Source organism: Protopterus annectens, chromosome 9.part0 (genome assembly GCF_019279795.1).
Source record: "Protopterus annectens isolate FY-2018-M chromosome 9.part0, PAN1.0, whole genome shotgun sequence".
NCBI classification, from domain to species: Eukaryota; Metazoa; Chordata; order Ceratodontiformes; family Protopteridae; genus Protopterus; species Protopterus annectens.
This window is the reverse complement of record NC_056743.1, coordinates 1,290,870,671-1,290,889,803: the sequence shown is the minus strand read 5'-3', so window position 1 is coordinate 1,290,889,803 and position 19,133 is coordinate 1,290,870,671. Positions and strand designations below refer to the sequence as shown.

The window sequence follows — 19,133 nt, the reverse complement described above, 5'->3', positions numbered from 1 at the left end:
AATGGGTTGTCCTGCCTCAGGCAGCCCTTCGGTCGGCCGGATTCCAAAGTCTGGGTCTGGCCTCGGCTGATGTCGCACTTCACCCGACGTCATAGCTGCTGGGGTATAAAGGCATCAGCCGACACCATTTTCCTCAGTCTTTCTTGCCGCGCGGTGTCCGAAGCAGAAGCTGTTCGCAAGTGCCGGTCGGTCAGATCCAGAGATTTCAACGTACCGAAGACTTCTAAAAAGCTAAGTACCCCGTTGGGGACTCTTTCTTGCCTCAGCCGATGTCAGACAAAGTAAATAATTGTTTAACTTGTGGGAAACAAATACCTCATAAGGATTTCCACTCTTACTGCCTTCCTTGCTTAGGCCCAGACCACGACGTATCAGCTTGTTTAGCCTGTGCTTCCTTCAACCGACGGACTCTCAGACGTCGGTCAGAGTTTGCAGAAGAGTTTTTTGGCTCCACTTTTGCATATAAAATGCCGTTGGAGACTCCGACTACACATTTAGCTAAAAAACGTAAAGAAAAGGACCGACACTCGCGGCCCGCGGTTTCGGCTGAAACCACGGTTAGGCCTACCGCGAGTGTCTCTGTTTCGGCTGAAACCGAGACCTCGGTTCTCCCTTCGGCCGAAAGCATGCCTCCGATAACCGAGGCCTCACAGGTCATGGCTGAGTCGGCTACAGAAATTCCTGCTGAAGTAGCAGGCACACAAGAGTTGTCTGACACTATTCCGTTGGACATCTCTACTCCTGCACGTGGGGCAGCTAGACCCCCTGCTTCCATGTCTATCAAGGCCTTTTCCAGGGCTAAAGCAGCCAAACTTTCCAAGGCCTTACCCTACAAAAGCTCCCTCTCACAGGCCTACCTCAAGTTCCCAGATTCTCAGCCTTGCTGAGGACCTTATTTCTCTGATCAGGGGAACCCAACCTCACCCAGACAGGGCCTCACAAACCCTCCTGAAAAGAGGCCTAGGACTGAACCCCCTGAACCTCTGTCCTCTGACTACTCCTCTGATGGTTCAGATGTATCGGACCATCAGGAAGGCCCGTACTCACCTTATGAGGATTCTGATGCAGAAGACTCCATTCCTTCTGCCTCACCTCCAGAAGAATTTTCTTTTGGGGAAACCCTACACTCAATGAGGGAACACTTCCAGTGGCAGGGTCAGGATTTTTCTGATTCTAGGAAAAGGCTAAGGACTTTTTTACACTTACCACAGCATAGGCCTTTAGCCATTCCACCTGTACTATCAGTTGTTGATGATGCGTACAATGATGCCAGTACTGCCCCTGATTCTCTTCCCCCGGCCCCTGCAAAGCCAGACAGATACTACAGGGTCCCGGATTCTCACTATCACTTGTATAAGGCTCATGCTGCAGACCCAGAAACCATTTCTCAGGGCCCTAAAGGTGTTGCAGCTGCCTCTGCCAAAAACCCACTACCATCTGAAAGAGAATCTAGAGCATTAGAGAGATGGGGTAAAAAGGTTTATACATCTGCTACTCTTTCTGCCAGGGCTTTAAACTGTCAATTTCACATGATACAGTACCAGCAATTTTTGTTATATCAGCTGAATAAAAAGCTGGCCTCTCCTGAACCTTTAGACCGTAAGTCCCTTCAGGATTTGGTACACAACTCTCAGCAGGTCAGTAATCATTTCTTAAAATGTGGCTATGATGCACTGGAGGCTTCATTTAGATCAGCTATGACTGGAGCAGTGATTCGAAGGCATGCCTGGTTAAAAGAACAATCCTTACCAGACCATGTTAAGTCTAAACTCCTGGATGCCCCTATGGAGAAACAAAGTTTGTTTGGCTCCCCTGCACAGGAGGTTCTAAAGAAAGTGGAAGAAAAAGCAAAATCTGTCCAAACAGTCAAGGATTTTTGCAGGTCCAACCTCCGAGGTTTAGCAGAAATTGGCCTTCAAAGAATTGGTCCTTTCCAGACACCTCCAGAGCACAGAGAGGCAGAAATAGACGCCCAAGAGGCGCAGAGGTCAATCTAGGGGTGCCTACAGGGGTCGTCAGTGGCAACCTGCCAACCAAAGAAGTGCCACCACAGCTGCGACTGCAACCACTTCTACAGGACAGACACACTGACTTGGCTCTGATTCCGCCTACCAGGGAACAACTGGAAGCACCCTTGGGCGGAAAGCTAGCTTTATTCTCAAGAAATTGGCATTGCATTACAGGAGACAAATGGACTTTACAAACAATAGACAAGGGCTACAGGTTTCACTTCCACACACTACCAAAAAAGAGAGGAATGCCAAACCTTCCACCAAGCCAGAAATCAGAGGCTCTAAAACAAATCATCAGTTTACTAAGGATGAGAGCAATAGAAAAGGTACCATCTATGGAACAAGGCCAAGGATTTTACTCCAGACTATTCCTTGTACCAAGAAAAGAAAATCAGTGGAGGCCTATTCTCGATTTGTCCGCACTGAACACATATCTCATTGTTCCAAAATTCAAAATGCTGACCCTACAGCAACTTCTTCCCATGTTGGGCAAGGAGTCTTGGCTGGTGACTCTAGATCTCAAGGAGGCATACCTGCACGTCCCTATACGACCAGATTGCAGAAGACACCTCAGATTTCTTGCAGGATCAGAGCATTATCAATTCTCAGCATTGCCCTTTGGCTTATCTACTGTGCCCAGAGTATTCACGAAATGCCTGGCATCAGTAATTGCTCATTGCAGGCTTCAGGGAATTCAAATCTACCCATACCTGGACGACTGCCTAATACAAGCGGACAACAAGACAAAATTAATAAAGGATTTGGCCAATGTCATACAACTGCTGCAAGCCTTGGGATACATAGTAATCATACAAAAGTCAAGACTAGTGCCATCCCAAAGGATAACAATTTTGGGTGCAGAACTGGACACAATAACTCAGATGGCTTTTCTCACAGAGGTAAAACAAAAGCAACTACCAGTCTATTTCATGGCATTAACAAGACAAACTCAGCTTACTGCAAGGAAAGTCCTGCAGGGCCTGGGTTACATGGCATCCTGCATAATATTGATCCCACATGCCAGGCTGCATATGAGAAAGTTACAATGGTACCTAAGGAATGTATGGTCTCAACACAGACGCAGTCTAGAAGCCCAGATACCAATCATTCCATGTCTGAAAAAAGAATTCCTGTGGTGGGCTCAGGCCTGTCAGATAAACAGAGGATTGCCTTTCCACAAACAACATCCAAGGCAGACCATCACCACGGACGCCTCAGACCTAGGCTGGGGGGCACACATGGAAGACAAGTGTATCCAAGGCCTATGGCCACAAGGCCAGCTGAATCTACACATAAATCTAAAGGAGATGCTGGCAGTGAAACATGCAATCGAGGCATTCAGACCATTCATCCAGCAAGGACACCTGCTGATAAGGACGGACAATACCACAGTCATGTGGTACATCAACAAACAGGGAGGCACACATTCATACCCTCTATGCCGGATGGCAATGGACCTGTGGAACTTGGCCCTGAATCTCAACATCCAACTGCAGGCCAGATTTGTACCAGGAAAAGAGAATTCACTAGCAGACAGCTTAAGCAGAATTACCACGGATGCTCACGAATGGATGCTGCATCCAGATATTTTCAAAGCCATAACAAAGAAATGGGGAATGCCAGAGATAGACTTGTTTGCCTCCCCACACAACCACCAACTGAAGAAATTCTGCTCAAGAGTATACCACCCACTTGCCTGGAGGGTGGACTCCCTTTCTTTCAGCTGGAACGACCTGACAGTATATGCCTTTCCACCTCTTCCTTTGATGTACAAAGTTCTACTGAAGATCAGAGAGGAACAGCCAAAGGTAATTCTGATAGCTCCAGACTGGCCAAGGCAACATTGGTACCCGCTACTGAGAAGCATGTCTCGGACGCATTCATGGCATCTACCTCTATGTCCTTTACTTCTAACGCAGAACAACTACAAGACCCTGCATCCAAGCTTAAAAACACTGCAGCTAACTGCTTGGAAAATTGCATAAAACAAAACCAACTTGATTTATCTCAGAGGGTTAAGGACATTATCCTGGAGGCTCGCAGACCCTCCACAAGGAAAACATATTCAGCCAAATGGAAAAGATTCCTCATTTGGAGTGCAGAAAAGGGAGAAAATGTCACACTAGCAAACCTAGCACACATCCTGGAATACTTAGCAGAACTGTTCCACAATGGCCTGTCCTATTCTTCCATTAAGATACATGCATCAGCAATTTCAGCAGAGTACAACATGGATCCTCCTGTCTTCTCTCATCCTCTCCTCAGACAATCTTTGAGAGGGATCAAAAATGTAAAGCCTCCAAGGAAACCACCTTTGCCTGCATGGAATCTCAATTTTGTGCTAGAAAAATTAACACTTCCCCCTTTTGAACCAGCAGCAACAGCAGACTTACAGTTTTTATCTTGGAAAACTGCCTTCCTGCTAGCAATCACTTCAGCAAGAAGGGTATCTGAGTTACAGGCGTTAATGGCAGTGCAGCCTTTCCTTATCTTCCATCAGGATAGAGTGTCTCTGAGAACCAATCCTACTTTTATGCCAAAGGTGGTATCCAGGGTATCCTTGAACCAAGCTATACATCTACCTACATTCTTCCCCAACCCATAGAACAGGGGGGAAAAACTACTACACACCTTGGATGTACACAGACAACTGCGCTACTATCTGGACAGAACCAAGGCCAGCAGAAAAACTGACCAGCTTCTGGTAGCATATGCAACAGGAGTGCAAGGAAAAGCAATTTCAAAACAGACAGTCTCAAAATGGATAGGAAATTGCATTCGATTCTGCTACTCATTTCATGGAAAGACAACTCCTAAAAATATCAGGCCTCACTCCACAAGAGCTACAGCCACCACTACAGCTTTCCTATGAGGAGTGGCTACCAAAGACATTTTAGAAGCTGCTACTTGGAGCTCCGTGCATACATTTGCCAAGCATTATAATCTTCCTTTATACTCCAGATCCCGAGCAGGTTTTGCAACTGCTGTTTTACAAGGGATCTTAACTACACCATCATTATATTAGTGCCTCCTCCCCCAGTTTGGCTATGGTATTCTACCCATTTGTTATGACTGCAGATGCATCCTTGAAGGACATAGTACAGTTTTGTACCTACCATAAATGTAGATGTCCGATAGGTATGCATCTGCAGTCAGGATTACCCACTCTCCTTCCCCTCTGTGGTATTCCTAGGGTACTTACCCCTCTTTTAGCTAGCTGGGGGAATCTATTATGGTGTATTTGTTTGTATGTATATATGTTCTTCCTTGTTTGGACCCAAGGTAAAAGACATGCTCACCATGTGTGAGGAAGAAGGGAAAACACTATCTGCCGTGGAAGTACGTTTTACCGTCCCCTCTCGACTATACCCTAAGGGTCAAAGAGGTGGTAAGATGTGATTCAAGAAGTCCCAGATGTTTTTCCCAGATGCACAGGGCGACTCCTCCTTCAGAGGCAGAGGAGGAGGAGCATATGATAGACGTCGTCCTAGAAGCATGGGCAGACCGCAAAACCAGGGAGGCCGTCCCTATCAGTGCTCCTGATGTGGGGTCCGGCTGTGCTCCTGGCTGCACTTCTGTGGAGCCAGTCGGGGGTTGCATTTCTTTGTATCCAGAAGCCTGGCTAAGCATCATCCGAGACAAATGGGTACAAAGAGTTATCACCAGAGGTTACTCCATAACCTGTTCTTTTCCACTTCATGTTCCCAAGAGGATCTCTGATGTTCCACCCAATCACAGGGATCAAGCAACTGTAGAATTGAACAAGTTGCTCGCAAACAGTCATCCAAACCGTCCCTGCAGACCAGGTAGGATTCGGAATTTACTCCAGATACATTTTAGTGCCAAAACGTACAGGGGACTGGAGGCCCATCTTTGACCTCAGCAAATTAAACAAATCTGTGAAGGACAAGTTCCGGATGGTGACACAGCAGTTTATACTCCCGCTATTAGGGAAAGACACTTGGATGTACTCAATAGACCTCCAAGACGCGTACTACCACATACAAATGGACAGAGCATCGAGGAGCCATCTACATTTCCTGGGAGCCAGTCACTACCAGTTTCGTGTTCTGCCCTTTGTTCTCACCACAACCCCCAGGGTGTTCATCTAGTGTATGGCAGTAGTGACAGCTCACCTGAGACATCTAGGATTCCAAGTGTTTCCGTATCTGGGCGACTGGCTCCTGACCACCTCCATCAGGCATCTACTTCTTCAAACCAGACTCCACCATCCAACTTTGTGCCCAGTTTGGGATTAATATAAATTGGGAAAAGTCTGTCTTATCGTCCTCTCAATTTGTGACTTTTATAGGCGCAGAAATAGTCGCCATGCTGGCTCGTCTTCCAGCAGAAGGGGCACAGAATCTCATACAAGTCCTTCGTCTACTCCCCCTCCAGAAAGTCGAGTCCCTCTTGTCCCAGTGGTCCTTCCAACAGCTGTCTCTATGCCACCACATCCTTTTAAGGGTCTTGCAGAAAGGACCTCCGTTGGTGGATCCAACCCAACCAGCTAACGACATGCACTCCATTCCTTTCTCCCCAACCCATTGCTCCTGTGACCACGGATGCCTCACAGGTAGGGTGGGGGGGCATTATCTAGGCAGGACTGTCCAAGGCACATGGCAAGATCACGAGGCCCACTTGCATGTCAGTGTCCTAGAGATGAGGGCAGTGCTTCTGGCGTTGCAAGCACTCCATGACCACCTCCTAGGGACGATAGCAATACAATCCGATAACATGTCGGCAGTGTGGTATCTCAACAAACAAGGCGGAACCAGATTATACCTACTCTGAGAGGCTGTTTGTTTTTTGGAAATGGGCGATATCTTCCCAGCACTTTCTAGTGGCAACGCACATCCCGGGGACAACCAACGTGATAGCCAACAAACTCAGCCGGGCAATCTTGATGCCTCACGAGTGGTCTCTGAAGTAGGAAATAGTGGAACAGATTTTCCGCAGATGGGGACTCCAGTCCGATCAACTCCAAATGCAACAGCTACTTTTCCCTTATCCCCCCTTCGGGGGAGTCACCGAGAGATGCACTTGTTCACGATTGGCCGCTGGGTCTCCTTTATGCTTTCCTGTCCTTTCCTCTCGTATCCAAGGTGATTCAGAAAGTGAAACTGTTGGGAAGCAAATTGAACTTTCACTCCTTACTGGCCTCGTCAGGTTTGGTTCCCCTTTCTCAGGCCTCATCTACTGGATGACCCATGGACTCTGCACCCAGAGCCAGATCTGTTGATGCACATATTAGGCTCTCTTCATCCCAACCTCCACGCTGTCAATTTGACAGCTTGGCTGCTCCAGTTCCATCCCTAGTCAGACTTCACCCGTTGTGACCCACATTCTTATATCTTCTCACGAACCCTTCACTAGAAAGTTATACACCAGCAAATAGAGAAGGTTTTCTATCTGGGCTGAGAAAAGGAATGTTGACCCTTATACCACATCTGTTCCAGTGGTATTTGAATTCTTGTCTGAACTTTTTCACAAGGGTTCTGCTGCTGCCACAATTAGGATTCAGTTGGCAGCAGTATCAAATTTTCATTTGGGTCAACATGAGTCCAATCTGATGTCTCACAGATTGTGTAAAACCTTCCTTAAAGGTGCTACTTTGTTGAGACCCCCCTTTCAGGAACTGGTAGCTTCATGGGATCTAAGCTTCATCCTATTCAAATTAATGTTTCCACCCTTTGATCCAGCTCATGCGTGTTCCTTGAAGTTTCTGTCTTGGAAGACTTTGTTTCTGGTGGCAGTCACATCTGCTAGATGAGTATCAGAGTTACAGGTACGGTCTGTCAAGCCCCCTTATTTGATTTTCCACAGAGACAGAGCATCTCTTCATACAAATCCATCCTTTGTCCCCGAGGTGTGTTGTCATAATAACTTGAACCAAACTGTAGAACTTCCGGTGTTCTTCCCTAATCATTCCAATGCAGCAGAATACAGATTTCATCAGTTGGACATTCACAGACAATTATGGTTTTATCTACACTGGACCAAGGAATTCAGGAAGTCAGACCAATTATTTGTTTCCTTTTCCGACTTCAGATTAGGTCTCCCGGTTTCCAAAGTGACCCTTTTGAATTGGATTTCCAGTTGTGTATCCTACATTTATTCTTCTGATAGAAAGCCTCTACCGTGCAAAATTAAGGCTCATTCTACAAGGTCCCCAGTCTACTTCTGCAGCCTTTCAAACCAGGGTTCCAATTGATAATATTTGTGCAGCAGCAACATGGGCTACCCCTTACACCTTTATTACTCATTACAAATTGGATTTGACCTCTAGGGGTAGAGCCTCCTTTGGTTCCACGGTACTCGGGAGTATTTTTCCGTGAGCCACCCAAACATAAGGTGCTAGGGATGCTGTCCCATGTGTAAAAATGAAGGTGAGATTGGACTACAGAACATAAAGAAGTTATGTACTCACCATAACGTTCCATGTTTGTAGTCCATCTCACCCTTCATTCTTACGAACCCGCCCTCCTACCCCCTTCCTGGAAGGATCTGGAGACAGAAAAAGTTTTCTTAACAGGTGGAGACCTTTTATTATTGTTGTTCTTTCTGGATAGTTTTTGTTCTTTCTTTCTGTTTAGCAGCAAACAAGATCTGGGGATTATACTGGTGCACCATGGGATACCTACCTAGCCACGAGCCAACTAGAAGACTTTGAGCTTGCTAATAGGTCGAATCAGAGCCGAGGATTGGCTCCAAACCCATATTAAGAATGAAGGGCGAGATGGACTACAAACATGGAATGTTATGGTGAGTACATAACTTCTTTTTTTGATAAGGTGTCTGTGTAGAAAGCAAGGGCAGGATTGGTGTCATTAAGTTGATAAAGCAGGAAACTGTTGACAGCAGTGAGTTAACTGAGGATTGCTAGTTTGTGCTCTGGAGAAGGTCTTCATGTCATAATTTGAGTTTAAGGACTAGGAGGAATTAGGCAGTGGTCATTTAGGAAGTGTGATAGTCTGTAAATAGCTGTGGGCCATAATGGTGATGATGAGATCTAATGTTAAGTGATTTCCAGATTGAGGGTTGGGCCTTGTTGGCTGCCTTACTAGTTCTAAGTTAAGTCGCTGAAGCAAATGCCTTTAAAACGCAACTAAAACGTCAACTGTCAAATCAACAGATCTGCTTCTGTATATCTCCAGGATATAGATACCACTGTTATCTTCAGCTTGCCATATCAAATAATTTCTTTTTACTCAAAATCCTATGCCCCACAATCATTCACCAATACCTGAAGAGTTTTACTGAAATATACTACCCATGTACATAGTTTTATGACACTACTGTTCCCTACTTCTATATGTATGAACTTGTTTATACCCCACCCACTTACTAGCTACAATATTAATATTTTTTGCCGTACCATTTCCTTCCCTCACCTTCATTTTTTTGAATCTGTAAGCACTAATCACATTATCTGTTATCTAATTTACAAGCCCACAAATATACAGTTTCAAATTTTCACATCTCCTAACGTATAAATATCTTTTATACTGTGATAGTTGTCTCTCTGTTACTTTTGTTTGTTCTTGTATATTACAGAATGTATGTTTAAAAATGTTTGTAATATGCTCGAGCTTTTCTACCCGGGCCTCCACTTGAAAAGGATTTTTTGACTAAACCATGTTAGACAAACCTGGTAAACTAAAGCAAAATTAAAAGCATTTTGTTAAGGTGATTGGATTCGGGGCTTTTCGCATCTAGATTGAAGTCTCCCAAAAGTATAGTATTCCTTGTTGGGACCAGCACAGAAATTTTGTATGATATTTATCTCTGATTACAGAGATAAAGAAGTGGTGGAGAATGAAGACTGAGGTGATTTTAAGGGCGGGTATGGTTTCCTATAGTTATGTGAGCCAAGACCATTTTGGGCTTTGTTATCATGCTGGTTGGCTTTAGAGGAGCATTCTGTTTGATCAGGAGCATAACCCCACTGCTTGTTTTTTTGGCCAGGTCTAAAGGCAGACAAGATTTTGTATTTTTAGGATATAGGCGGGAGGACAGACATGGTCTTCTTGCTAGGTTTTGGTGACTATTAAGGTACTGTGTTTTTTTGTGGAGATGCATGCTTCTAGTATAGTCCATTCATCATTTTTGCTTCAGGTGTTGATGCAGACAGTTTTAAGTTTTTCTTGCCTATCAGTTTGTGGGTAGTTGTGGTTTTGACTGGATGATCTAAGGGATATGCTGTGGGCTAATGAGTTTGCTGTGTGGCACCTTAATTTCATTGGTTGTCTAGGAGTTTATAATGAATAAGGAAGAATAAAGAGGAGATGTATTTTTTAAGTGGCGAGGTTGGATTAATGTTTTATAGATGGTACATTTGTGTTAAATACTTTTTTATAGAAAAGTATGTAAGAAATTTGGATTGGAATAGAGATATTTGGGGGTTGCTGGAAATGTTAGCTTGGAGTCTGGGTAGGCTGTGCTAGTGATTTGTAAATGAAGATTGCCCACCAGAAAGAGGCAGTATGTCAGACTTAGGATAGTAAGGGAGTGTAAAAGATGTATTTTTATGGATATCAAACTTGGTAATTTGGTGGAGTTTTGCTAGTTAAGATGAGGTTGGCGAAAGAGTTTTTGATTTAGTAGGCTGTAGGTGATGCAGGTCTAAGTGGCTGTGATAAATGCAGAAGAAGGGAGAAGAGCATGGGGAAAGTCAGAGTAGAAAAAGTCTGCCTCAGTTCAAGAGGGTGAAAGGAGTATGGGAGAAACTAGAGGGTTAGAGGTGCAGAATGGGAAGGGATCTGAATGAGGGAAAATGGTACAAGGTGCAGTATTTGGACAAAAGAGAAGATAGGCTCAGAGTTGAAGGGGAATGGAGCAGAGGGAACAGTATGAGAAGGAGAGTAGAAGAGACAGAACACTCAAGGCACTTGAGGTAATTGAACGAAGAAGTATTTAGAGAGAAAGAGAGAAGATCACAGTAGCATTTGGACCGAGAGAAGGCGTGTAGGTGTTAGGAGGGTATGAAGGAGTTCTTAGCTTGAGTACAATTCAGCTTTGAGAAAGGGATTGAAATAGAATGGGTATGATACTTTTGTCAGTTTTAAATACTGGGGGGAAGGAACGCATGTATGATGGACTGTTTGCACCAAGACAGAGCTGAGGAAGGTGGGAATAGGTTATCTTGGCTGGTTTAGTAAAGTCAGAACAAACCCCTGAACCGATAAAGGAACCAATGTAGCAAACAGCAAAATAGTGAAGAAAAAGGCAAACTAGTTCCAACACAGCACTGCTTAATAGCAACACAACGCTTTCACGGACATTTCCTCAGACCAAAATATTAAAACTCAAGTCACATCTTTAAACATTCTAGCAGCCAGTGAGGCACACTAATCGGTGAACCAATTGAACACGTTCATTGCCTTGTCTAAGCAGTAAAACTAACATCAGTGTGTAAATCGGCAACACTATAAAACATACATTACAACTCAAAAATTGCTAAGTATGTACCCATGCAGGAGATGTATGGCTTGTACATCCACAATTAGGCTTTGAGCAAATCCCTAGGTTATTTGCATTCTTTGTATTGTTTTAGCTGGTTATATTGTAATCTTAATCTGTTTTGTTAGCTTTATCGTTTTGTATTGTAAGATTATACTAAAATGTTTTTGTGGAGGTTTTTATCTCCAGACATCTGCTGTGAAAGGGGTTGAATGCGCAGCTGGACTTTCTTAGTAAACAAATGCAAGTAAAGGAGTCTAGCTATCTGTTAGCCAAGGATATGTTATAAAAGGCTTTAGGGCAGTGTGCTGAAGGAGGGAAGATGTACAGAGGAAGTGAAATAGTGAAATGAATAAATCCTGCTGGGGGCAGGGATTTGCTGGAGTCACTTTTTCTTTTAACTGGTTATAGGTTCATAGGTTCATACTAGGCTATCTGCCCAAGGGCATTTATAAGCCTAGTCCAGAGTTTTGTGGCTTTCGCCACCCCTTTAGTTTGAAGGATACTATGCCCATTATTTTTCTGTGCCTCTGTCAAGCAGTGACACTGAGGTAATCCCTGGGGTATATCTGCGATCTCCCATCCATTGGTCAAGATTTGTCTTGAACAAAGCCAGCGAGGTGCTCTGCCTCACATGTACCGGGATTTTGTTCCACAGCATAGGGAGTCTCTGGGTGATGAATCTGTCCCTCCAGCACGTCCTATTAATAACCGTGTCAAGGTTTAAGTCTCCCGCCCTTGTAGTTCTGAGGGATCTAGATTTTTTGAGGTGAAGCATGTTCATCAATTCCGGGTTGGACATGGCCTTGTATGTCAGGCACAGGTCACCTCTGAGCAGACGGTAAGCGACTGAATAGAGCTGGAGTTCCTTCAGTCGGGCAGCATAAGACATATTTTTGAGACCCTTTATCCTTTTGGTGAGGAACTTTTGGGGCCTTTCCAGTTGCTGCAGGTGTCGGGTCAGATACATTCCGAATGGGGCATTGTACTCGATCATTGGTCTGATGAGTGATGAGTACAGGGGACGATGACCTCCCTTGATCTAGATGTGAATCCCTTCATGATCAGGTGGGCAATGTAGAAGGTCTTCCTAACTACTTTGGCAACGTGAGTGTCAAACGAAAGGTTACTGTCAACCTGGGTCCCCAGATCCCTGATAACCTCTTCTGTGCTTAGTGGATTGCCACCTATATGGTGGTAACCTTGTTTTTCCAGAAGAGTATGACTATGCATTTTTTGGCGTTTAACTTTAGGCCATGGCTCTGGCACCAGTTATCTGTTTCTATGAGACCCTTCTGAAGGATATCTGTGTCAGATGTGTTCTCGACTATGGCGCCCAGTTTGCAGTCATCTGCAAACTTTGTCAGCCATAATCCTCCTGTGTTTGCTTGTACTTCTGAAAAGTAGATGCCGAACAAGAGTGGGCCCAGGACTGAGCCCTGTGGGACACCACTTGTGACAGGCTTTGAGTCTGACATGGCTCCAGCAACTCTGACCCTGTGGGTTCTGTCAGTTAGCCAGTTTGCAACCCATCTTGTGATGTATGGGTTTACATTTCAGCTGATGAGTTTTTCAATGATACCTGAGTGGGGTATTGTGTCGAAAGCCTTTGCCAGGTCGAGGTAGGCCGTGTGGACTGCCTTTCCCTCATCAATGGCCTTGGTGACTGTTTTGAAAAAGTCAACCAAGTTTAAAAGGCATGATCTGCCTTTGACAAAGCCAAACTGGGTTGGATCCAAAGTCTGCAAGTCCCCTATGTCTTTATTTATGAGTTCCATTATGATCCTCTCCATAGCTTTGCAGATCAGGCTTGTCAAGCTGATGGGACGGTAATTTCCAGGGTCGGTGGAGGCACCGCCTTTGTGAAGTGGGACCACAGTTGCCGTCGCCACTCCTTGGAGTGCGTATCCTGAGGTAAGGCTAAGATTAAACAGCTGCCCTAACTGCGGGTTTAATTCCTCATTGAGTTCGTGGAGCACACAACCGGGGACACCATCTGGTCCCATGGATGCTGTGTTTCTCGCCTTGGAGAGAGCAGTTCTCACCTGAGCGTTAGAGATGTTTGGGGGACTACAATCCTCTGGTATAGATATCTCTCCTTTTGGGGAGAAGTTTGCACTGAACCTGTCAGCCAGTATGTTGGCAATGTCTGTAAGTTCAGTGATTTTTACATCATTTTGAACTAATTCTGAGCATATCTGGGAGTTTCCTCCCAGGTTTCTAACATAGCTAAAGAAGGCCTTATGATTGTCTTTTGAGTCCTTAGCGACTTTTCTCTCAAAATTTGCCTTGGATGATTTTATGAGAGATCTTAGTTTTTTACTTAAAATGATCAAAGGTGTCTTCCCTTTTAAGGATTTTGCTCTATCTTGTAGTAGCTTCCTCCTTTTGTTGTAGAGCTTGTTTATGGCTGGGGTCCACAAGACTGGACGCTTGCCTTTGGTACAAAGAGTCTTTGATTTGTTTGGGATTGCCTGATCCATGCAGTCCTGTAGGTGCTGGTAGAAGGCATTTGTAAGTGATTCAGCGACTTGAGTAATGGTTTCCGCAGGCTCGGGGGCCTTAAAAGAGACCACACTAGTTTTTAGAAGTGTGAAGTCGGCTTTTGAGAAGTTCTTCACTGTGGTCTTTATCTCAGGTGGGGGCGGGATGTGGACTTCCAGTGAGATTAGTTTATGATCTGATCTCACCAGTGAGGGGTATACTTCCGGTGTTGAACATTGTGACCCCATGTTCGTGATGATGAGATCTAGTATGTTTTCTCCTCTTGTGGGGATGGTGACTAGTTGTTCCATGGCATTTGAGTTTATGAACTCTAGGAACCTTTGGGCTAGAGTGTTGGGGCTTGAGTAGTGATCCCAGTCTATATTTGGGTAGTTGAAGTCACCTAGTGTGATGGTGTTTGGAGATACATTTATCCCCTCCAGTGTTTTCAGGAAAGCTATGTGAGGTTCCTGAGTTTGATAGGGTGGCCTGTAACTTGCTACAAATTGCAGAGCAGTCTTGCCTATGGTTAATTGCACCTGGATGGTCTCCGATGCATCGTGCATTGCCACCAGCCTTGAGGTGTGGGTGTCCTTGATGAATATGGACACCCCCCCTCCTTTCTTGGTGGTGTCCGGATTTTGGGGCGGAGCATGATATGAGGTAAAACCTGATAGTGCCGGGGTGCTCTCAGGAGCCTTGAACCAGGTTTCAGTCACAGCACAGACATCGATGTTCTCCATACTGAGAAGGGCCTCGAGTGCGTGCATCTTGAGGTTGAGACTTCTGGCATTGAGCAGCATTACCCTTAGTTTTTTTCCTTTTTTGTGTTCTAGGGTGGTAGGTTTAGAATTTGAGCCTTGCCTAAAAAAGGCACTATGGGGGTGGCAAGAGCCTTTGCCAATATCTGGAAGCCCAGGGGTGACAGGTGCAAGCCGTCCCTTGCGAAGCAGCGTGGCTTGTCCAGCATGTCATCCCAGGCAGACAGACATTGGATCCCCTTTGAATGACACCAGAGTTTAAGCCAATTATTAAAGCTGATCATCTTGTCTCTGTATTGTGGCATCATTCTTGGTGAAGGTAGGATACTCCTCAAGGTCAGGGTCATACCTGCCTGGGCTACATAATCAGAGAGCTCCTCTGTCTCTTTTCATGTAGTCCAAGGAGGTACATCTCGGGTCGTTCACACCAGCGTGGACAATGACTGAGTCGTACTTGTACCTGCTGTTGAGAGACCTGAGTGCTTGCGTTATGTGGTGGATTCTAGTGCCCGACAGGCAGCTTACTGTGACCTTCTCCTTACTCAATCTGGTGAGCGGGATGTCAGTGTGTCTGACTATGGAGTCACCAATGACGAGTGTGTCTGGCATTGTGTTTGGCCTTAAGGGCTGTGACTGTTTGGCACACTGACTATGTGGTCTATGTGTTGCATGTGTTGTGTCCTGAGGTGGCAGTTGTTTGGGTGTCTGCTTTGGTGGCCTCTGCTGTTTTGGTAGATTTTTGATCAGAGCCTCCGAGTATGTCTTTGTGTGTTTATGTGTATGATTTGAAGTTGTGATAGTACTATGTGAGACTGGGTTTGTGGTGTGTGTGGTTACCTTCTCCTCCTGTCTGGTCTTGCCAGTCCTATGTTGAGAGAGCTCAGCCTCTAGTTTGGCTATATAGTTGCATCTCTCGCATGTATTTGTGTTTTGTGGGAGAAGGAGAGGGTTGTCTGTGTACATGAGGCAATTTGTAACATTGCCTCAATATTCCCAGATTCACCAGCTGAGCAGGAGAGGACACTAGCAACTGATCCCTCGACATGCTAGAAGGAATAGACAAAAACTTTAAAAAGACTCCGGGGGATGTGGGTGATCGAAAAAAATGGGTTTTAGGCTGGTGGGGTACTATGTATAATAAAAGTGCTATATCAAAGTAAAAAAATACTTTAGGAGCAAGTGCTAGGCTTTACAGATAGAGAATAGTCTACTTAGGAATCAAGTAGAGCTGAACTTTTTAGATATAGAATACGTTGGTTTGATCAGCAGTACAGTTCAAGGAAGGCTGTTTTAAGGGAAAATTTGAAGAGTGGACTTTAGGTAGCCCGAATAGTTTAACCTTGATTAACCGCCGCTGCTCTTGTGTGCTCCTGTGGCAACTCCGCGCTAAAGCGTGCTTTATAGCAGGGGCTGGAAAAGACAGGAAATGACCCAAAATGGCCAATAAACTACAAGTTACTGCCTTAAACCACTCCTCTGAGGACAAACAGGCAGCTCAGTACTCCCCACTCTCACTGGTGAGTAAAGAAACTTCCCCCTGACCAAACAAGGAAAATGGAGAAGTACAGGAACCAAGACAAAGCCCAGGGATCAGCAAAATCTGATCACTGGAACACTAGCTAGGAAAGTATGGAAAACAAGGATATTTTTTTTGTTTTTTTTCAAGATTTTTACACAGATAGACAGAAAACACAATAAATGCTATACTTTTCGACTAATTGCTATCAAAAGCTAGTACACTTGAGTGTATTAGCCTGTAGTTTAACTTTTAAGCAAAATTTAAACTAGCAAGTGCAGTAAGCAGTTTGAGCTTGTAAAAACAGGTAATACTTCGATAAAATAAGCAGAAACACCCTTTGATTTGAGTCTCCCAACATGACCCTCAGTGGATGGGGACTATTCAGCACTTTGTCAGTTGTATATGCATGTTCCGACTAGGATGGAGTTCTGATTTCCCCTTCACAAGACTTTGGTAAGGTGAAAAAAAAGTGGAAAGATGAACCTTAGTGGTGGCCATTAGCTGCATAGTGTTTGGTACTTTTACTATGCACCAGTATGGAAGTATGAGGTGACATGTTAGATCTTTATTTTTAATGTTTTGCATAACTTTTATCCATCCTTGCACTTGTTTCTAAAAGCTGCCCAAGAAACAACAGTTTTGCCATTTTATAATGGCTTTTGTGCACTGAGCTAGCATTGTACCCAAGTTAACTCTTACTTTTGTAATAGTCAAACTCTGGAAAAACGTGCTTTGCTTGCATACACCTCAGGGTATCTCCTTAATACGGTCTTCCTGCGCTGTCGTGTAGCTAATACAGCATGGCCAACAGTAGCAGCATAAAACTTGATCTGGCATGGCATGTTCTTATAAAGCAGTTATTTTTCTTACTAAGGATATTTTTTACTTGGTGCCAAAGACCACAAGTTTATAGAATTATTTTGTTAGCTAACTGCTGTATAATTGTGTTTTGGTGTAGTAAACTGTCCATTTCTAAGTACATGTGAAGTAGCTGTCTTAGCAGGTAGTGTGTTAGTGTGTGTGTGTGTGTGTGTGTGTGTGTGTGTCCCTGAATGTAGGTCCAACATATCCTGTTGCTGACCTGCCTATACCTTGCTGTGACTCTTCTGATCAGCTTCTACTGGAACTGCAGACCTTGTTTTGTCAGTGTCCCAGTCCTCACCCTCTGCATAAGGTATGATGTGATGTACTTATTTAGATCAGCTGTGAAAAGGATAGTTCCACCTTGATTGTTCAAGTCTGTACATTGTTGGTAATTAAGGAGTAAGGTTTGACAGGAGAAAGCTAGCTTGGTACAGTTTTGCAATTAATCTTTACTGCTTTCCGGCTGAATTGCAGTGTTAAGTTTCAAGTGATAAGGCACCACCCTCTCCTTGTTTTGAATTAGAGGGCCCTGATGTTGCAAGGTTGAACAGGTTTTGAAATCTCACCTGTAGAGAAGGATTTCATCTCTTGAGGTGCCAATACTGTCTTGAGATGGAAGACCTGCTGGGATGGTTAACTGAACCACAATCAGTGTGTAGCCTGGCTATTCTTGTACGAGTTAATTTTGCAGTCTTTGAACTTTTTTGTATTTTATTGGTGATGTTTAAGGGATTTCCAGTTCAGTACAGTATTCCAGTTAGTCAAATTATTGGCAGTATTTGCATGTTGTTTTGAATTTTTGGCACTTTTCAAGGGTATCTAGATGTCCGTAACTTTATTTACCTTGACATTTATGGCTGTCAGTAATTTGTGTTAGACTTGTATTTAGAGTTGGTGCATCTTGTAATCCCTTTAACAGTCTTACGTTATTAACTGTTAACTTGGTCATTCTGTCTTCTTCATCCTGCGTCCTTTACAAAGACCTTGATGCGTTCAAGAATCGAATGGATGTTCTGACGGTAGGAGGTATGCTTATACTACTTGCCCTTTAACCTTTGGGAGGCAGTATCCCTTTAAAAATTTTAGCATGATTTAGAGTCAATGATTTTTCATTGTTTAAAGCAAGCCAATATCTTGGCATTTGCTAATTTGCTGTATGCTTTTGACAGAGAGCAGATTGGCTTATTTTACTTCTGGAGTTTCTCTCTAATAATGCAGGTTGTTTAAACTGATTTTTGGAATATGCAGCATTATTGTGATCTTATGAATTGCAGTAGTCTGAATCAGGCTTGCTTTATTGGAGATTTGATATGTAACCATGTGTAAAATTAGAGGTGTGAAAAAAAGTGATGCAGTGGAAGTAAGGGCAAAAACAATGCAGTGTCATTGACTCTAATGGCGTACGCTGTTACGCATGCTTGAGTAGATAAACTGATGCTTTTGTAGTGCCCTCTAGTTGTTTCACAGGCTAATGCTTTTAAGTATTTAGATCCAAAACATTTTGGTAATTTTGCCAGTATTTTATACCCCTTTGGGAAATTCACTGATGTAAGGAATGTGTTCTGCATTTAGATGACTTAATATGGCCTTTAGTTAGTTTGCAGAGTAAATGGGAGCCATCTTGTGAACTCCAGTCTGCTGCCCAGGCTTGTGTTGGGTCTGCACACAAGTGATCAAAGTACCATGATTGCTTGAAAGTTGAGAGTTCTCAACTACAAAATGCCACTTCCTCTCTGTGAGCAAGCTTCATCTGCCACTGTTGTCTCTTCACTGTTTCAGTTTATAGATTCTTATGAGGACTTTTAGTACCCCTTTGCTGTTCTTACGTTTGCATTGAAGCTTGTTGTCTTCCTTTCTGTCATGAATTTTAGAGAAAGTAAAGCTTTGAATGCGTCAAACCCCCCTTTTTGGCCAAATAAATTTTTTCCCGGCCCCTTCTTTTAAAATTTGGGCAAAAAAAACCAGGGAGGCAAAAAAAACCCCCCCAAACTTTTTTTTTTTTTTTTGTCTTTTTTTATTTTCCCAAAGGTT

The 19,133-nt window shown here is 44.0% G+C and overlaps 1 protein-coding gene across 3 annotated transcripts in view; it reads left to right on the top strand.

Moving 5' to 3' along the window:
- OGDH (oxoglutarate dehydrogenase) overlaps window positions 1-19,133 on the top strand; it is a 1,195,521-nt gene that overhangs the window by 426,596 nt on the left and 749,792 nt on the right. The window contains exon 5 of one of the 3 annotated variants that reach the window (XM_044084236.1): window positions 18,084-18,128. The exons of the other annotated variants lie outside the window; for them this stretch is intronic. Within the exon in view, the coding sequence (XP_043940171.1) occupies window positions 18,084-18,128 (45 nt within the window). The remainder of the gene's footprint in view (window positions 1-18,083; window positions 18,129-19,133) is intronic. 3 annotated transcript variants of the gene reach the window in all.